The sequence below is a fragment of the Eleutherodactylus coqui genome, chromosome 2 (assembly GCF_035609145.1).
Source record: "Eleutherodactylus coqui strain aEleCoq1 chromosome 2, aEleCoq1.hap1, whole genome shotgun sequence".
In the NCBI taxonomy this organism is placed as follows: Eukaryota; Metazoa; Chordata; class Amphibia; order Anura; family Eleutherodactylidae; genus Eleutherodactylus; species Eleutherodactylus coqui.
Genome location: NC_089838.1, coordinates 152,379,432 through 152,400,865, shown reverse-complemented (window position 1 = coordinate 152,400,865; position 21,434 = coordinate 152,379,432). Strand labels below are relative to the sequence as shown.

Sequence of the window (21,434 nt, the reverse complement as noted above, 5' to 3'; positions counted from 1 at the left end):
TTCCCCAAAGCCGGGCTCGCACAAATCGGTCTGATTCCAGCTGTGAGCCCGGCCGGTGACCTGTGTACGGCTGCGTTATTGTATTGCATACTCACGCAGGCGGTCGCGTGCAGTACAGCTTTTGTTTGCTTGTATTTCCTGCGCCATCGCATATCGATGCAGTGGGTGCATCCACGACAATAGAGCACAATGGCCTGCATGTTGTGGATATCAGTGATAAATTAAAACATGCTGCGTTCTATTTTCTGCGGGCGGATTACACAATTCTGACGTGCTGATGTAAGCGGAACTGTGTAATCCTATGTGTTTGATTACCGCAGATCATATGATCGCAGAGTCGTCTGAGACCGGCCTACATGTAGCTGGATGACCTACACCTATCTAGTTCACTGTTGGGTCAACCATCAACATATTATGGAGGCTTCAAGGGGCTTCCTGGGCTTCTGCTATTGATGACCTGATCCACATGCACACAATTGCATAACCTTTGATTTGTGCAGCGCTGTAATATAGTGAAAATTGACTCTATGACCTTACTAAATACCTACAGTTTCATACTATATTTTACTTCTGTTATATTTGCTTTGGTTTTGGTTTGTTTTTTTTTTATATAGTTTTTGTGCGCCAAATTATAAAACCAAGAGGCTGTCGTACATCCTTGCTTACATTCAACATAAAAACTGAAAAGTGTACCAACTTTAGGCCGCCTGCAGGTGGGCGGGATTTCCCGCGGAATTTCCGCCCCTGGAAGCTGCCATAGGATTGCGTTATGCTCTATTTCTGTGTGAGGCTTGCAGAGCCCCGCACAGAAACGTCACTCACCGTCCGCCGGCTCCGCTCTGCGCATGCGTCTGCAGCCGGCACATGAAAGAGCCGGGGCCGCAGGAGCATGTGAGTGTCACGCTGTTCTCTGCAGAAGCTCGGGTCAGGTCCCGCTGCGAGAATTCTCGCAGCCGGATCTGACCCGGCCGCCTGCAGACGGGCGGAAATTCAGTGGCGGGATTCCCCGCAGAATTTCCGCCCCTGGACGCCTGCATAGGATTGCATTACAGCAAGCAATCCTATGCAGACGGCCGCTGTTTGTCTGCGCAAAATCATGCGCAGCAAACAAACCGCGGCATGCTCCAATTCAGTGCGGGGCTGCCCGGCAGCCGGCACATTAAAGAGCCGGAGTTACGGTGAGGCCGCGGTGCTCTCTGCAGGCGCTCAGGTCCCGCTGCGAGAATTCTCGCAGCCGGATCCGAGCCGGTCGTCTGCAGGCTGCCTTACAGAAAAAAAAGTAAAAGCAAGGTTAAAAAACCTCGTAAGGCTCCATTCATACCAATGTATTCATTTCCAATGTACGGGTGCGCCCTCTGAACAACAAAGATACTGGAACCGCCAAGTGGACTTCTTTGACTATAATGGGATCAGTCTGCCTTGCAGCCAAAATATTTCTGCATGAAATGGTACAGCTGCATTTAATTTTCTATCCAATCCCCCACCCCAGTGCTGGATTCACAGCTACACTGCTCAGTACTGCTGTATAGTGGTGATTCTGCTCTGCTATCTCTCTGTAGCATTGTACGGGACAAATCATGGCAGCTAGTCCCCCTTTCTAATAGATTTTTATGATCAGCATGTAATCTAATTTCTCAGTGAAGCTTAAAGGGAGCCAGTCAACACCTTTGAGTCCTATAAATTACGTTTTGGGACTTGAAGGTGAAGAAATGGGGGGGTTTCAGGGAGCTGTCTCATACTTGCCAAGTGTCCCGTTCCAATACTGTGCTTGATTATTCGGTATGCGCACACAGCGAAAGGCCTTCTGCATACAAGAGGGTCGAACCCCGCATGCAGGATTCGCACAGCAAAGTTCGACCCGATGCCCGTCTAGTGACCCCCGCTTACCGCTCCACCGGTCTTCTCCTCTTCAGCGAATGTGACTGTTTAAGCGCTGTCCGGCACATGCGCAGTACAGAGGACGCCGCATCGTCGCTATGGCGATGACGCAGTTCCTGCGGCCATTCTGCAAAGATGATTGCAGAATGGCCGCAGGACGGACAGCTTTCATTGACTTTTATTGACTCGTGGGCAGGAAATCGCATTTTCTCATAGCATGTATGGGCTGGATTTGCTGCGGAATCCCGCTCAGGATTTCACAATGCAAATCTGCCCGTGTGCAGGAGGCCTTAATGGAGAAAGATGCAATTTTCCATAATAATCTGTTTTACAAAGTTTATGTTTTAGAAAGCTGCTTAGAATCGGGGGGGGGGGGGGGGACGCTCTAACCAATCCCTTTTAAACCTCAGGCAAAGTTAGTGCTGAGCAGGGACTGACCAACAGTAATTGCCCTATTTCATGACATTACAGGTTGAGCCTCTGTGAGCTGGGTGACTAAGGGATTGCATAAACATGTTTGCAGTGAGGAAGAGGCGCTGTGACTGCTATAATTGCCGTCCTTTTAAAGAGAGCGCTGTGAAAGAAGCCGTAGATGTAGTCACTGCAATTTGTACTCCTCATCACACAGCTATTATGTTCTCCCACGTATATTGCTGAAGTTACATTGCAATTACATAAAAATGATAGGTTTGGACAGTCACTTTAAATCTATTGAACTGTGGATTTCACCCACTTGCTTCAAATCAGTGACATGTGAACGCAGCCTAGTGGTCCGTTCACACAAAACTAGTTATGGTTTCAACGAGCTAACGATGTCCAAGGTCGCTCAGCAGATACATCGTTGGCTTGTTCCAATAAGAAGTCACTCAGTTGTTCACATTCGCTGTGTAAGTGACTGAGAGCGATGAACGATCGGTATTTAAACTGAATGATAAGTTAACGAGCCAATGATGATTTTTATGGTGGCATAAAATGAACAAAAAGCAAAAGATTTATTGTTTGATCATTGGCTGCGTTTACATTGAATGATATCGATCATATTTGCTCGCTTGCATGTTAATCGGTCCATGTAAAAGGGCCTAAAGGCTGCCCATACATGTGAGACGGCAAGCGGTATTAGTGTATCTTGACTCCACCGAAATCTAGGGGTTTGACAGGAGGAACGCCCTGTCACACCCCCAGCTCCCGATAGGGGCAAGTGTGTAAGGTCCTAGCAGGACAGTGTGCATTGCTTGCAGCCGGGCCTGAGTGTAAGGCAGCAGGGCCGGCTGCAAGCTATGGAGTCGCTGCAGTTGTCACTCACCACTGGGTCCTGCGCGCCTTCTGTGCCCTGACTCCCGGCCAAGCGGAGGATGGGGACTCAGTCCCCGCCGCCCTGCAGCTTCATTTACTGTGTTCCTGCGGCTGGCTGCTCCCTGCAGCCCAGCGGCTCTGAGATCCGTGACGGGCGCTCCCTAGCGCACACTTCTGCCGATGTGCCGGCGGCTGTTTGGCATCCCAGGACTGCTGCTGTAGTGTTCTGCCGGCGGGTAACACGGTTTGTGTGGGCGCCGCTGTTGCCTCCCTGCTCAGGGCCCCAAACAGTACATGACGTGTTGTAAGGGGGCGACGTTTCCTCTGCAGCCGGGCAACTATTTGCCTGCGACCACTAATCCCGGGGTTAGGAAACCATGTGGACAAGATTTGTCAAAAATCTCATCCACGTAGGTTGGTCAATCCGTCGCAGCACAACCGTCATTAGCCAGTGCTGCGGCACGGACTCCCCGGCCGCAGCACATCTATATATTTTATTTTTTTCCCGTTGTGGACATGCTCTCGGCTATGGAGGAGCTGGCCGCAACGGAAAAGCATGCGGCCAAGCCGCTCTAAACCCCACAGCTAAGTGCCGTGGGTTTTGAACCTGCACTGCTGCGGCAAAACCGCAAGATTTCTGCTGAGATTACGTCCCATGGGAACCCAGCCTTAGAGTAAACGCTCAGCACTTCAAAAAGGTTAGTCATCGGAATGCCAAGAGCAAAGATCAAAAGATTGTTCTGCTCCTTAACCCCTTAACGACCAGACAGTTTTGGTCCTAAAGGACCAGGCACTTTTTAGGGACTCTACCCATGTGGTGGTTTTCAGCTGCCAAAATTATTTTTGCAGGTTTTTTTTGCCATGACACAAAGGGCTATTTTTTCTTTTTTTTCTTTTCTTTAGTTTTATTGGGGTAAAAAAAAACAAAAAACTAAGGGGTGTTTTTTGTTTTTGTACAGTTTTTTTTTTTTTTTATTTGTATATTTATGCTAAAATCAAAGTATCTGAATGGGTCCCTTATTTTGTTTTGGATGTTTTCATATGGAATACATAGTTTTGGATTACAGGGGGCATATGACTGGTTTGGTTGGTGACAGCAGTGGGTTATTTATAATTATTTTTTTCTTATTGTGGATTTTTAAATTATTTTTTACTTCTGTTTAACTTTTTTTTTTTTTTTTAAACCATCTATGGCCCCTGGGGGTCGTTCACATTATATATAATTTGTTTTTGTATTCCATACTTTTCTACTGTGTAGCTGGAGCATCCATAGAAGCCCCAGTTCCAGGGAAAAACATCTCTTTGTAGTAACAGTAGTCTGGGCTCGGCTAAGACCCTGCAGCTCTGCTGTATCATAGGGCTCCTGGTGGTCAAGTGATTGTTGGGTCGCATAATGGAAGTATCTTTTTATGTAGCCAGGAAAAGCAAAAGCAGCAGCGGTTAATAAAGGCTCCTCCTTTCAGGTCCTCGGCTGTGTCTGACAGCTGATGACCTGATCTGCTCCTGCTTGATTGCAGGGGCCGAGGCTTTTATCCCATGCTGTGCATCTTCTATCAGTGGGGGTAAAGCTAAGGACTGAGCGCCATTTATTTAATGTGCTTGGTCCTTAAGGGGTTAAAGGGTCTGTCAGCTTGAAAATACTATCCAAAATGCAGGCATCATGTTATTATGAGCTGAGCAGATTAATATGTAATCTTTATGGGGAGAGCTTTCTGCATATCATTCATTTATATCTTTGCTCATTCTGAGCTGACCAGTCCAGTGGGCGGAGCTATCAGTGGAGGACTGTACACAGACAGCTGTCAGTCACTGATAGCTCCGCCCATTGGACTGTTCAGCTCAGAATAAGCAAAGATATAAATGAATAAACTACTACTGAATCGTTCCCCATAACCCATATACAATCCGCTCTGCTCCTCCTGCCCTATAACGTGCTGCCTGCAGTTTTAGCATGTTTGAGCTGACAGATTTCCAAAGAGCCAGTCCACCGCGGCGTAGCAGTCCTGGCACACTTTGTCGGTTTGTATTGTCCTAAAATATGTATTTAGTATCTTGCGTGTGCTGTTAATACGGGATAATACACTGCTTGCGGAGCTGTAGCATATAAATGAGCTTTTCTGTCCTTTGTTTGCTTTAGCATCTATGTTCGTTACTTGGCAGCCATTTTAATATTATCCATGCATCGATGGGTTCATTAGTCATTTACAGAACAGCCGGCATTCTGTTAGTAGACAGTAGATTACATGAGAGGGGTCTGCCGCGATATCGTGTTTTTGCCAGCATATGAAGCACTTGCAACGTACCGGAGCCGGTTACTGCAGTCATGATGGGGGGCGGCATGTGTGTTGTTAAACCTCCACAACTGCAGGAGGGGGTGGTGGGAGGTATGTGTAGGTTACGTAATGCACAAGCAAGCAAGCACCTATATAAAAAGTACCACTCCCATGGGGGGAAAACCTTCAGTAAAACCTGTAAGTTGTCCTGCGCTGTACACATGTGCCTCCTGCATAAACTCCAGAATCACCAGTTTTCTTCCCTCAAGTTTATATAGTACAAAAAAAGCCACTACCAGACCCCCCTGCCCGCAGCACAACATCAGACTTGTTACAATCCATACCCAATCACTCTTTCCCTTGTCATCTGCTGTCACATGGCCCCCATACACATAAAGTTGTAGGCAGATCCTGCTGGAACAGGCGCATTCAGCTGACTTGTATCTAGTGTCTATAGAGGCGGTCTTAGACCCCTAGAGTTCTGTATCTGTTATGGCCTTTTAGGTCAGCGCTGCAGAGCTGTCTGTTTGTTTATTGTTTGTTTAAATTCCCACTCCGCATGTCTAAAATAATAAAAGATGATATACTCTTCAAATCCCCACAGCTCCTGCGTATTAGTGTATCTTGACACCACCAGAAGAGTGGGTGGCGACAAGATGCATTGTTTTTGACATGCCAGACACAGGGAGTTGGAGACCTGCATCCCTTACACTCACTAAGGGAGGGAGCCAGGGGGATGCGGAGACTGCAGGCCAGCAGCGGACAGTCAGGGAGCGATGGGGAAGGCATAGCCGCTTCCCCGTCGCCCTCCCTTCACTGTGCAGCACCCGGCGACACACAGGGAGTGGGGGAGCTGCGGCCCTGACTGTCACTGAGGAAGGAAAGTAGGGAGGGGGACGCGGAGTCTTGAGGGTAGCGGTGGACACTGAGGGAGCGGTGCAGGTGCGCAGAGCGCACACGAGGAGTGGTGGACCTGTGGGGCTGACAGGAGGCTGCAGGATGAAACTAAAAATAAAGGACCTTCCAGCCTTGACCCTATCAGAATCTAGGGGTGTGAGAGGGACCTTCCCCCTGTCAAACCCCTAGCTTCCGGTGGCATCAAGAAGCACTAATACCCAGCTCCTGCACCAAATCCTCCAGGCTCCACTATGATACTCGGGCTGCAGCAACAGGATACGCTCTGTATTGAGCATGTGCAGGAGGTTAAGGCTTCATGTCCACGGGCAAAAGAAGAATTAAAATCCGCAGCGGATTTTAACTCTTCCGCCCGCGGATCCGCACCCCATAGGGATGCATTGACCACCCACGGGTAGATAAATACCTGCGGATGGTCAATAAAAGGGAATAAAAAAAAAAATGGAGCATGAAAAAAAACATTACCTGCTCCATTTTCGTGCGGGTCTCCCGCGGGGACGGCGGGAGGGAGGGGGGGGGAGGGGAGCCGCGCTTACTATTATACTGGAGGGGGGGGGGAAGGGGAGCCGCGCTTACTATTATACCGGAGGGGGGGGAGCCGCGCTTACTATTGTACTGGAGGGGGGGGGGGGAGAAGGGGAGCCGCGCTTACTATTATACTGGAGGGGGGGGGGGAAGGGGAGCCGCGCTTACTATTATACTGGAGGGGGGGGGGGGGAAGGGGAGCCGCGCTTACTATTATACTGGAGGGGGGGGGGGAAGGGGAGCCGCGCTTACTATTATACTGGAGGGGGGGGGAAGGGGAGCCGCGCTTACTATTATACCGGAGGGGGGGGAAGGGGAGCCGCGCTTACTATTGTACTGGAGGGGGGGGGGGGAGAAGGGGAGCCGCGCTTACTATTATACTGGAGAGGGGGGGGGAAGGGGAGCCGCGCTTACTATTATACTGGAGGGGGGGGGGGGGGAAGGGGAGCTATGCTTACTATTATACTGGAGGGGGGGGAAGGGGAGCTATGCTTACTATTATACTGGAGGGGGGGGAAGGGGAGCCACGCTTACTATTATACTGGAGGGGGGGGGGGAAGGGGAGCCGCGCTTACTATTATACTGGAGGGGGGGGGGGAGAGGAGCCGCGCTTACTATTATACTGGAGGGGGGGGGGGGGAGAGGAGCCGCGCTTACTATTATACTGGAGGGGGGGGGAAGGGGAGCCGCGCTTACTATTATACTGGGGGGGGGGGGGGAAGGGAGCCGCGCTTACTATTATACTGGAAGGGGGGGAAGGGAGCCGCGCTTACTATTATACTGGAAGGGGGGGGAGGAGAGCCGCGCTTACTATTATACTGGAGGGGGGGGAGGGGAGCCGCGCTTACTATTATACTGGAGGGGGGGGAGGGGAGCCGCGCTTACTATTGTACTGGAGGGGGGGGGGGGAGAAGGGGAGCCGCGCTTACTATTATACTGGAGAGGGGGGGGGGAGAAGGGGAGCCGCGCTTACTATTATACTGGAGAGGGGGGGGGGAAGGGGAGCCGCGCTTACTATTATACTGGAGGGGGGGGGGAAGGGGAGCCATGCTTACTATTATACTGGAGGGGGGGGGGAAGGGGAGCCACGCTTACTATTATACTGGAGGGGGGGGGGAAGGGGAGCCACGCTTACTATTATACTGGAGGGGGGGGGAAGGGGAGCCACGCTTACTATTATACTGGAGGGGGGGGGAAGGGGAGCCACGCTTACTATTATACTGGAGGGGGGGGGAAGGGGAGCCACGCTTACTATTATACTGGAGGGGGGGGGAGGGGAGCCACGCTTACTATTATACTGGAGGGGGGGGGGAAGGGGAGCCACGCTTACTATTATACTGGAGGGGGGGGAAGGGGAGCCACGCTTACTATTATACTGGAGGGGGGGGAAGGGGAGCCACGCTTACTATTATACTGGAGGGAGGTGGGGGGGAAGGGGAGCCACGCTTACTATTATACTGGAGGGGGGGGGAGGGGAGCCACGCTTACTATTATACTGGAGGGGGGGGGGGGGAAGGGGAGCCGCGCTTACTATTATACTGGAGGGGGGAAGGGGAGCCGCGCTTACTATTATACTGGAGGGGGGGGGAAGGGGAGGCGCGCTTACTATTATACTGGAGGGGGGGGGGGAGAGGAGCCGCGCTTACTATTATACTGGAGGGGGGGGGGAGAGGAGCCGCGCTTACTATTATACTGGAGGGGGGGAAGGGGAGCCGCGCTTACTATTATACTGGAAGGGGGGGGAAGGGAGCCGCGCTTACTATTATACTGGAAGGGGGGGGAGGAGAGCCGCGCTTACTATTATACTGGAGGGGGGGGAGGGGAGCCGCGCTTACTATTATACTGGAGGGGGGGGAGGGGAGCCGCGCTTACTATTATACTGGAGGGGGGGAGGGGAGCCGCGCTTACTATTATACTGGAGGGGGGGGGAAGGGGAGCCACGCTTACTATTATACTGGAGGGGGGGGGGAAGGAGAGCCACGCTTACTATTATACTGGAGGGGGGGGGGAAGGGGAGCCACGCTTACTATTATACTGGAGGGGGGGGGGGAAGGAGAGCCACGCTTACTATTATACTGGAGGGGGGGGAAGGGGAGCCGCGCTTACTATTATACTGGAGGGGGGGGGAAAGGGGAGCCGCGCTTACTATTATACTGGAGGGGGGGGGGGAGGGGAGCCGCGCTTACTATTATACTGGAGGGGGGCGGGGAGCCGCGCTTACTATTATACTGGAGGGGGGCGGGGAAGGGGAGCCGCGCTTACTATTATACTGGAGGGGGGGAGGGGAGCCGCGCTTACTATTATACTGGAGGGGGGGGGGAGCCGCGCTTACTATTTTACTGGGGGGGGGGGAAGGGGAGCCACGCTTCCTATTATACTGGAGGGGGGGGGAAGGGGAGCCACGCTTCCTATTATACTGGAGGGGGGGGGAAGGGGAGCCACGCTTCCTATTATACTGGAGGGGGGGGGGGAGGGGAGCCACGCTTCCTATTATACTGGAGGGGGGGGGAGGGGAGCCACGCTTACTATTATACTGGAGGGGGGGGGGGGGAAGGGGAGCCACGCTTACTATTATACTGGAGGGGGGCGAGGGGAGCCGCGCTTACTATTATACTGGAGGGGGGGGGGGAAGGGGAGCCACGCTTACTATTGTAGTAGAGGAGAGGCGCTGGGGATACATTCACACAAGCAAGTGTGATCTCGGATTGAGACGCTTCGGCCTGACATGGTGCTTCTGAACATGCGTTTTTGCTAAAATTCTCATCCCCAAATGTGAAAAGATAGCTGCCACTTCCTATTGTCTTTAGTAGCAAAAATCACACTTGCATGCACATAACATGGCATACGAGTGCTATGTGATTCCTTCCAAGATCCCATTGAACATAATGGGCGATGCATTCTGAGAGAACGCTAAAATAATATAAAACATGCTGCAATTTTTCTTTTCTTTGTAGTGCTGCTGCTAGAAAAACATCACTCGAGTGAAAAAATGGATTTCATAGTTGTGTGCGATTTCAGCGCATTGCACAAAATTTGCATAGTAATCTCATGTGTATTAGGCTGCCTGTCCACGGGCAAATTTTCATTGCGTTCGCCGCGGCCGGCAATGCTATGGAAAGTGCAGCCCCCCCCCCCCCCCCCCCCTCCCCGTCTACGAGTGGAGAATCATAGCGATTCTCCACTCGCAGGCAGCAAATCACAGCATGCTGCGATTCTCCGCGGTGAGCCTATCTGTCAAATGGGCTCAGTGCGGAGAACAGTCAGCTGGCCCCTGATCAGCCGCGGGATATTGCAACGCCCCTGGACAGGCAGCCTGAGGCCCATGAAGGGAAAAAATATATGAAGACCTGCTCTTTGCATTTGATGCACCATTGGAACAGGAGCAGCAGTGGGAGATTTGGTGAGGTGTGTGTACAGATAGTCCCCGACTTGCGAACGGGTTCCGTTCCGGGAGCCCGTTCGCAAGTCCGTTTTGTTCGCAAGTCGAACAAACGGTAGTATGGAGGGGATCGCGGGTGGATCCCGCTCCATACAACGTCGGGTGCCGGCTGTTCTTACAGCGGGCACCCGGCGGCAGCAGTTCCGACGAGCCGTGGCGCTTGTTGGAACTGTTAACACTTTAAATACCGCTCTGACAGCGGTATTTAAAGTGTTAACAGTTCTGACGAGCGGCGCGGCTCATCAGAACTGCTGCCGCCGGGTGCCCGCTGTAAGAACAGCCTGCACCCGACGTTCAGGGGGCCCGTACAGCGTCCCACGATGAGATCGCGGGACGCTGTGTGGTTGCTAGGCAGCCGGGGACCTCCTGAAAGGCCCCAGGGCTGCCTATGCAGAGTGCCTATCAAGCGCACGGCTTGCTAGGCGCTCTGCATAGACAGCCCTAGGGCCTTTCAGAAGGCCCCCGGCTGCCTAGCAACCGCGATGTGACCGGACAGGCTTCTATCAGGCTTGATAGAAGCCTCTCCGGCCCCTGCACAGTATGATGTAATGCCATAGCATTACATCATACTGTGCAGGACAGATAGTTCGTATCTAGCGAAATTCGTAACTCGAATGTTCGCAAGTCGGGGACTATCTGTACCTTTTTAAAAGCAGTTCTGAACATTGTACATTAAGTGATACTAATAAAAAAAGACAATTCTTTCCAGAATAAACAAGCCCTTATATGGCTATCTTGATGGAAGAATAAAACTAATGAAGACAGAAGAAAAAGCAAAAATAAACAAAAAAAAATCTGCAATGACTGCTTTTTACTGTCACTTATGGTAAAACACAGGAGCCTAAGGCCTCATGTCCACAGGGAAAATCAGGCCCGCTACGGATTCTCCATGGAGAATCCGTAGCGGGTCCCTCCTGCCCCGCGGACATGAGGCATAAAAATAAGAATTAACTCGCCTCTCACCCGCTCCGGATCTTCCCTTCGCCGCGGTTTCATCTTCTCTCTGTCGCGGCCGGATCTTCTTTCTTCGGCCCGGCGGATGTGCAGGGCACGTCGGTTGCGTGTCCCGCGCATGCGCCGGCCCGAAGAAAAAAGATCCGGCTGCGACAGAGAGAAGGAGAAGCCGCAAAGAAGGGAAGATTCGGAGCAGGTGAGTATATTCCGATTTTGTATCCCGCGGATCTGGACGGCTTCCATAGGCTTCAATAGAAGCCCGCGGGAGCCGTCCCAGCGGGAGACCCGCACGAAAATGGAGCATGGTCCATTTTTTTTTTTTTTTCATGCTCCATTTTTTTTATTTTTATTTTTTAATCCCTTTTATTGACCATCCGCGGGTATTTATCTACCCGCGGATGGTCAATGCATCCCTATGGGATGCGGATCCGCATGCGGGTGATCCGCTGCGGATCCTAATTCATAATTTGCCCGTCTACATGAGACGTGCAGCTGTCTTATGCAACCTAGTGCAGTTTCAGTCTGCAACATTGTGCACCAGATGTAAGCGTGCTATATATTGGGGCGAGTAGGTCCAGTTGGATATCGTGTGACATCATGTATACCACTATACTTTTATACAGCTATATGCATAGTCCCATTGCGATACTTGTGATATGGACCACTAATACATTTGGGCACATGTTAATTGATAACTCAGTGGGTATATTCACTAACTACATATGCCAGAGTTGCCAATATAACATATAACATCCAGGTCATACAACGCAGTGTAAAGAGGCGTAGTTTTTATGGTTCGTGTGCGTTTTTTCTTCTTTTCTCTTAACTATTTACAGCTGTCGTAATAAACATTAAAAGCTTAAGGTTGTCTGTCCACGGGCGATGATCCACCAGCGATAAATCGGCGTCAGATCACGCTGTGTGAAGCTTTCTATAGCGTTGCTATGGAAAGTACAGCACCGGCGTCCACGAGCGGAGAATCATAGCGATTCTCCACTTGTGAGATTTAAATCGCGGCATGCCATGATTCTCAGCAGTGGGCCTATCTAACACAGCGGTCCCCAGCTCCAGTCCTCAGGGACCACCAACAGGTCATGTTTTCAGGATATCCTATAGTAAGAACACCTGTGGCAATTTCTCAGGCACCGACAATAATTACATCACCTGTGCAACACTGAAGAAATCCTGAAAACATGACAAGTTGGGGGTCCCTGAGGACTGGACTTGGGGCTACACTGAACTAACAGACCTCTCTCCGCCCCTTGCCACTATTTGCAATGGGAGGGGCAGAACTTGGCTCCGCCCCATCCAGTCCCTCCCATTGAAAACTGTTGTGAGGGGCGGAGAGGGGACGTGAGCTCGGTGCACTCACCCGGTCCCATCCCGTCTCCTCCCCCTGCAGAGAAGGACAGCGTATATCGGCCGGGCGTGAAAACCTGGCCAATATATGCACGTCTGACTAAGCCCTAAAGGGAACAGAATTAAATGGAAATCTTTTTATTTTTGTAAAAACCCATTCAAATCAATGGGGAACAAAATGGAAACGTTTGTTTTCCATTTTTCTGCTCCAAAAACGGAAGACAAACTGAAATCTTTAGTGCTAGTGAGAAGAAACCCTTATTTACATATTGCAATCTTGGGTTTTACATGCATTAAGCCTCATTTACATGCAACGATTGTCGTTTCAACAAATTAATGACTTATTTGCTTTCAAATGTTGAGCATTTACACGTAGAGATAATCCTTTGAAATCCTCCATTTCCCTTATTAGCTGTGTATATGTTGTCTGCTCAGGTGGGTGCGTGTTGATGCGAGGAATCTGGCCAGCAGGGTTTTAATTGGTGTGAAGATATTCCATTGTCTACTGCTGGCATGAGTAAACAAGTAGTCATTGTTTTTAACAAGGCAAACAATCACCCCTCTCCTCAAGTTGTTTGAAAGACTGAATGAATGCCATTTAAACGTAACGACAAGTGAACACACTAACGACTATTGTTATGCAGGCTGAAACTCTGCAATTAAGCAACAAGTAATGAATATTGGACAATGGCTTCGCCTTTACACGTAACTGTTATCACTTAAATGCATTTGTCTGAGCAAATTTTAAGCAATAATCGTTGCGTGTAAATGGGCCTTCAGATTTAGGTACTCGCCCTAGATCTGGTTCATGCAAGTTACTTTTTATACGACCCTGTCTTGACCTCATTAAAAGGCCAGTTTTTTAACACCTTTTTTGTATTGTTTCAGCTGGTGATTTTGATAGAGTATGGAAAGAACACTGCAAAGATGAAGGAAGACTTTGTGAATATGCCGTCGCAATGAAAAACTTAGCAGATAATCACTGGGCGAAGAAGTGTGAAGGAGAAGGCCGGATTGAATGGTGCCTCGGGTAACTAACAAATTGTTTATGCATTACTATATGGAATGTTTTTGCATTGTCATGTTTTAGCCAGTGTGCCTAAATGTGTTTACCAGACAGAACTAAGGCTGCCTGTCCACGGGCGAGGTGTCATTGCGAGATCCGCGCCGATAAATCGCACGCGGAACTCACATGACATGCTATGGAAAGCGCAGCCTACTGCACACGTGCAGAAAATCATAGAGATATTCCATCGCGGCCGTGGACAGGCGGCCTAAGTCTCATGCGCTGTATAAAAGATCTGTTACATAGCCCCCTAGCTTGCTGTTGGCTCATTTTTTACTACATGAGCCTCTGATTTTTTTTTTTTTTTTTTTTTTTTAAAGGGGTTGTTTTTATTACAAAAACCCCCAGCTGGGCTTAGGATCAAGCAAAAAGAGGATATACTCACACAGTGGATTCCGCAGCCCTATCCCTGGCGTCGACGTCCACCTGAAGTCAGGTGAACACTGTGGCAAATCAGAAGCCACAGTGTCACTTTGCCAAACTAAGCACTCACATCCTGGGCACCCCATGGTGATTGGAGTTTGAGACCATGACTTGGATGTCACTGAGCTGCGTACCAGGAGGAGGGGGGTGTTGCTTTTTTGCTGCAACCCCTTTTGAACTGTTAATGGCCTGTGCTGTTTGCCAGGCTGGTACACCAATTCCCATTGAAATGAATAGAAACTGCCTGTAATACCAAGCTGGGCCACAACAGTTGGAACGGAGCTGCTTGCCTTCTGCACGCACCAGCTGTGTACACAAGCACATTGTTGGGGATTCCAGCTGATGGATCCTTGCCAGTATACTATTGATATTTGGTCCTGAGGCTAGGTCAATAGTCTTTCAAGCTTGATCATCCTTTTAAGCAGAGTTTGGACTGAAAGACATACTTGATTATGTAGATGTTTTCCCTTGAAGTACAGATACTGTGTTTCCACGAGCCACTATAATCTCTTCCAATGTGATGGCCACAGCATGCTTGATGATCAGTAGTATGTTACGATCCCTATGTTGCCACAACATGCACGTGGACTTTCAAGCTTTGTATAGACAGTCTTACAGAAGTTTATCTTTGGCTGTAAACGTCATATGAAGCCATAATGTGAGTGTCTGATCTCTCCAAGTTCTCTCTTCTTCCGAAGGTCTACTGTAGCCTTGTTCTACGACTAGTCATGTGGTATAGGCCTTCTTCCTCATAATGGTGGCGGTTTCATTCTGAATATTTTTACTATTGTGTGTAGTAACCAAGGAGCTGAGGACATTTAACCCATCCTTATGCTGGGTCAAACACAGTCTTCGTGGTATCATATGTATGTTTGGATCTTTCTGCTTTATATGCCTAGGTCTATTGTATCTAACAACTAGATTTCTTTTTTTCAGCGTCTGCCAAGAATATTTCTTCAATGGAGGCAAAAGAAAAGCAATTGAAAAAGATGCAAGGAGAGCTGCTTTAAATAATCCCCAACCAGCTAGCCCCGCTCACTTACTTATGTCCGGCCTTGATGGTTCAAATGTCACCGCAGTAAATCAAGAGTACGTATGTCTTTGTATTTGCACCAGATTCTTAATGTAAGCAAATGAATTCAGCTGCAGTTTGTAGCAGTTTTCAGGGCAGTATAGCCAAGAGGGGTACATTAGTTTATGGCAACGTGAATAGCTGGAACTGTTAACAGTCACAAAGTGATATTGATTCGCAGAGCCGAGCTAATGAAACATACTGCTCTTATTTAATGTTCTGGCTCGGGTAATGCATTTACAATTGTTGATCTGCAGCACGGCAAAACTGACGTTGAAAATGCTTCAATAAGAAGATAATCCTGCTCTCAGCTGTTCCCACCAAACTCTACCGTGTTATGTTGTTGGAGTGGGGGGGGGGGATTCATAATTGGTGCTTCTCGCAATTGCACTCTATGTCCCTGGGCGAACCCAGAATCACTGGTCTGCTAAATTGTGTTACACTATTGCAGAGGAATAGTTTATTTTAGCTGCTGCCAGGTAGTTGAATATTGCTATAGGTGTACCGCCACAGTAGTGGAGACCTATTCGTTTCTTAAAATTGGTTGTTATTTTTGTAAAAAAAAAAAAAAAAAAAGGGTTTTAAGTACACTTGTGTCCTTCTAGAGATTCTTTCAATGCCTTCACCAGCTCTGGTTTAAATATGATTCATTGAATTTATCATAGCTCTAGTATCTTGGGAGTGTCATCCATCTTTCCTCTATCTCAAAATGTAAGTGTGATCAGTGACATCAGCTCAGCCAAAAAAAAAAAACCCTTTTCTTCTCCTGAGACTTCCTACACTTCATGTCATTTTTTTATTTTTTTTAACTTTTCAGATGTCATAGGGATAATATAAGGAGTTTTCATTTATAATGTCCTGGTGCTCAGACCCCCATACATTGCTAGGTTGAAAAAGCAGAAGTGCAGATGCTGACTAGCTGAAGATTGACTCTGTTGATCCCTTATTCTGCTAATAAGAAGTGACATTGCACGGATGAGAGTTTCTGCTTCATTCTAGCGGTCACTGGGGGTCTAAACACTCTGAACCACATTGATCAAAACTTTTGGCATATCCCTGTCATTAAAATATATAATTTTATTTATATATATATTTTTTTTTTAAATCTATAGTTACACTTAAAGTGAAAAATAAAATTTTAAATCTCTGGTCAATACTAAAATGACAAATGTAAACAAATGAAAATTGACTTTCAACTACTTTTTCTCTCCTGCTGAAATACGGAAGACACGTATTGCTCTTTCACCGTATAACTAATTCTATTGTTAACACCATTTTGTCAGCTCAAGCAGTGCATGTATGTTCATGCTGTAGACCGCCATGCTGCAGGATCAATCCATAAATTGCCCGCTCGTTTTCTAGAGACTAATGACAAGTTACTAGTTGTGACTATTCACCCCCAGAAAAATCAATGGCGCATCTGCTTTTGTCCAGTTTTATTAAAATTGTGATGGCACTATGTTCACACATTACTCAATTATATGGTTTCTCCAGACAAACCCTTGCCAATGCGAGGATGAAATGTCGTTGCCAGTGCTAAGCTGAATGCACAGCAAGTCTTTAATTGTGCTGAAAGCTGTGTACACCGATGTTACATTTTACATGACTGATGTTACTTTTCAGTAAAGTTAGTTTACAAAAACCTGCTAAAACAAAAGGACATCTCCAGCATTTCAGCAGTTGTGATAAGGGAGGGTTTAAATGTTCATAGCCAGATGAATGGGAAAACTGAGATCGATATGGGGGGATAGAAGAAATGGGTCAGAGGGTGCCCGTTTACCAGAACTTGAGCTCGGAGCCGCCTGTTATACAAAAGTTGAGTCCATCTGATAAATTCGGTAGGGATTAGAGACGAGTAGTGCCTTATTAGTAGTGCCTCGAGCGAGTAGTGCCTTATGTGAGTACCTGCCCGCTCGTCTCTAAAGATTCGGGTGCCGGCGTGGGAGAGCGGTGAGTTGTGGGAGTGAGCAGGGAGGAGCGGGGGGGAGAGAGTGAGAGAGAGATCTCCGCTCGCCAGCCCCCGAATCTTTAGAGATGAGCGGGCAGGTACTCGCATAAGGCATCACTCGCTCGAGTAGTTTACCTTAGCGAGTACGCTCGCTCATCTTTAGTAGGGATACCAAAGCTTTTCAGGATTGCTCAAAGAGTCGAATACTTTAGCAACATAAGGCCACTCTCACAGTCTGTAAAATGCAGCTTATTGCCTTTTTTAAATGCACCTTATTATAATAGATTAAACGCACAAAGATAGAACAGACAGTGCTTAAAAATCGAGGTGTTAGAAATGCCGCGTTCGAATGCTAGTCTCTAAGTCCCATTGAAATCAATGTAGGTGGCGTACAGCGTTTACTGCAGCGTTATAAACACTGTAAAAAGCACTGTGTCTGAGAGGACCGACATTCATGTGGGTGTCTTGTAAAATTGGGTAAGTTGGGAAGGTGGAGTGCTTTGTGTGACCAGATAATGTAGCCTCTCTTATCTGAGTGGATTATTTAATTGATCAGGAGTTGACTCAACAGGCCCGGATTTTAGCCAATATCCTAATGGCTACCTGCTGTAGGGAAATGAGACAGTAGGATTTGCGCGGGGCATGATGCTTTTCATGCTAGCGGATGATGACTATCATAGCTTCTATCAGAGTAAGGAGTTTCGGTCTCCACCCCTTATGCTCCTCAGGGTGTTTTAACTTTGCTTTCATTCTGTACATCTCAGGAGCTTTAAGAAGAAAGCCCCTTGCAAATCTTAAAAGCAATTTTAATTAAATAATTCTGCTATAGTAAGCCTTTGTCAATTTTTATATTTTGGATAACCAAATACAATTTGTCTTATTAGCTTTCATCTCCCTGGCAAGATCCGGCTGCTTGATGTAGGAAGCTGCTATAATCCCTTTATGAAGTATGAAGACTTTCTAGCTGTTGGGATTGATATTGTACCTGCTGTTGAGGTAACCTAGAATATTTTCATGGGGGGGATTTGTTAATTCATTTAGCTTTGTTGGTAAAGTGATAAAATACTGCGTATCGTTGTCGTAACTGCAATAGGTGGTATGTCAAATCTATCAAACTTTACAGCAGAGACAACCTTCCCATTTTGTCCTGATCATCTTGATACATCCTATAGAAACTGAGAAAAGTTGACTGTTTCTCATTGGTCTGTTAACATACAACATATTGCAGTTGGTGTAGTTCACTAGATTGGCCACCATGGTGCAATAAACCAAAATTAGATTTATTTATTTTATTTATTTACATACAACCTATTGCAGTTACCACAATGATATACTTTATTGTATAGAAAACAATGCAGACAAAAATTGAAGCTGAAGACCATAGCAAGCAATTAGATTCCAGTCATTATATTCCTATGTCATTTTAGTACAGTAAAGCGATCCCCTTTTATATGTCCTGGTTTTCATAAATGAGGGTCACTGTGTAAGGAAAGCAAACACAGTAGTAGTTTGGACAGACCTAGCATTTATTACTTTCAAGGTCTACACTGATTTTGAAAATGCAATAAGCCATTTGGCAGATCTGTTTTGCAGCTTTCTATACCTTGAATCATACTTTACTTGAAGGTGCTTGTTAGGGCTCTGGGTATGGACCCACTGCACTGTGCTAACCAACCAAACCTGGTATGACTGGCAGCTGATCCCAGTGGTGAGAGGTACTGGAGCAGGGAAAACTCAGATGGGTAACTTGTCATTAGCTAAGCAGGAAGATAGGAAGACCCCTGCCAAAAAGCAGGGTAGGCGTCATGATAAGAACGGCCCCATGCTGGAACCTTGGGCTGACTATCCCTAACAAGAAACGGGGGTAGTGTATGCAGACTGAACAGAAATGGACAAATGCACAAAGGCTAAAGCAAAAGACAAAGAACATATAAAATAAACAGATACTGGCTTAAAAGACAGAACAGTCTTAAGACAGGAAACCTAGATGTGCTGGGTGTCTGAAGCAAACACACATCAATTCTGAGGCCAAGAGGGAGGGTCCCCAGCTCGTTTAATTAGAAGGGTAATTCCTAATAAAACTGCAGCTGGGTTGTGAGCACTGAGGGGTTAACTCCCTTATTGCTGGTAGAAAATAGAACAAAGAGTACATTCAAACAGAAGAAACAGAGCAATGCCCACGTCTGCCCGGAATAGCAGGAGGGTAGCAGACCTAACAGGGCTGTTCCCACAAAAAATATTTTAGATCTAAATCTAGTCCATAATTTCTAAACATTTTTGTATTTCCTCAGACATTCCAGGACTAGCATTAGAATAGCTTCGCCTGATGTCTCTATTGTGTCCACCACAGTATTTGTTCCAAGGTGGTCCCACATGCTCAGTCTCGCCTGTCTGTGCTCCACTAGGTTTGTGGAGGGAGCCCTGGTATTAGCAGATGCTTCAGATGTTGCTACATATTTAATGCCAGAAGAGATGTTGAGTAAGTGATATATGACGGCGTTACTTTAGAGAAGCCAGACCACCTTGGAACACTTACTGAGGTGGACCGGACAATAGAAACAGTAGGTGGCCATATTCTACGGGTATGATTACACAGTAGATTGCACAGGTTGCTCTCTAAAAATCCACCTAGTGGGACATAACATTGCTGTCTTCAAAATGCAGATTTTTCTGCTGCAGACTTCAAATCTGCATCAGTTGTAAAAGAAACAAAAAGTGCCGTCCTTCTTAATGCAGAATCGGCGGCAGAAATTCTGCATGCGGATTTTATCCATAGACTGGTTATATCTGTATATGGATTCTCGGCAGAAGTGGACGTGGATTTACCCCATGTCTGTGGGCAAAATCCGCGTTCTGAATTTCTGACGCGGATTCCACTTGGCTACAGATTTCTGAAGCAGTTTTAGAGGTGGAATGCACGCAGGAAGATCAGATTTTTGCCATGTGATCATACGCTAACCTATATGTGAAGACGACTAAAAAGGAAAATAATGCAAACCAGCACTCAGGCTATGGCAGGTTTAACCCCTTAGTGAGTACCAATATGCCTTTTTATGACTATCGCTAATGAGCTTTAAATCTGCACATACATCTTTAAGACGGTGGCTTGGCAGAGAAACCTCGGATCCTGGCTGTTTCACCCCTTACAAGCCAGTCAATAGCAACTGCACCGTGTAAGCAGATGACAGGGAAAAAGGGCTCCTCTTGGCACCCCTGCAATGCGATTATAAGATAACAGTGGGTTCCCATAGCAACCAGAGACCTGACAAATGCCTTCGGTGTGTTTTTAACACTTTTTTTTAACATGATAGCTATACCCATTGGATAGCAGTGATCATGTGACTGGAAATCACATACAGCAGCTCCCAGTGACAGCTCCCTGCCCTTGGCTACTCATATTAGCCGGGAACAGGGAGTTTTTAAATTTCCAGGGCCTTCCTGCCATCTGCCATGTATGTGCAGATACCGGCGTCTGGTCCTGCAGGACCTGACGGACGGGGGTGAGTATTCTCAGCTTCGCTTATGGATCCGATCCGTAAGGGGAGCTGAAACTTTAACTTTTATTTAATCTACATTCACTCTAATGCGAACGCTAGTATCCGGTGGATACCGGCGATTGCATGACCAGGGGAGGGGTCCCGTGGCCCTGGATGACGGCTCTAAAATGCTTAACATAACAACCCAGACAATGGAAATATCTTGTTATTTATGTTGCTTAGTGAACACTGTAAAAATCATTTACAAAGTAATGCCAGAAGCCCCTGCCCACCCCCACCCCCAATAAAACGCAAACCAAAAGTCACATGAACCTCAAACCAGTACCATTAAAAACTAAAATTCGTCTCGCAAAACAAGACCTCACAGAGCTTCATTGCTGGAAAAATATCGATATGAGTCTTGCAGTGCAGCGATGGAGACTAATTTATTTTTTATGCTAAGGAAGTAAAAAAAAAAAAATCTATATGACTTTAGTATTAGAGTAATTACGTGGTTTCAGATAGTTATCATGCGATTAGTACTGAATGATGAACCCCATGAATATAAAACCACAAAAAAACAATGATTGAGTTTTCAGTGTTTTATTTTTTGAGGGGGGAGGGATAAACAAAAAAAACCAAACACGTTAAATTCTCCAATACATAACATCTACCTGAGAGTGGTGTAATTAAAATGTACAATGTATCCCCAAAATACAAGCCATTATATGCAACTGAAAATCGCCTGGTCCTTACAGTACAAAATAAGCTAGTCACAAGGGGTGAAAGGGGTATTCCAATCTTGGGAATCTT

At 47.3% G+C, this 21,434-nt stretch overlaps 1 protein-coding gene across 1 annotated transcript in view; it reads left to right on the top strand.

Annotated features, from left to right (window-relative positions):
* The window catches only part of BMT2 (base methyltransferase of 25S rRNA 2 homolog), a 40,298-nt gene that overhangs the window by 6,759 nt on the left and 12,105 nt on the right, over positions 1–21,434 (top strand). Inside the window, exons 2-4 of the mRNA XM_066589883.1 lie at positions 13,525–13,666; positions 15,062–15,214; positions 18,030–18,141. Of these exons, the coding sequence (XP_066445980.1) occupies positions 13,525–13,666; positions 15,062–15,214; positions 18,030–18,141 (407 nt within the window). The remainder of the gene's footprint in view (positions 1–13,524; positions 13,667–15,061; positions 15,215–18,029; positions 18,142–21,434) is intronic.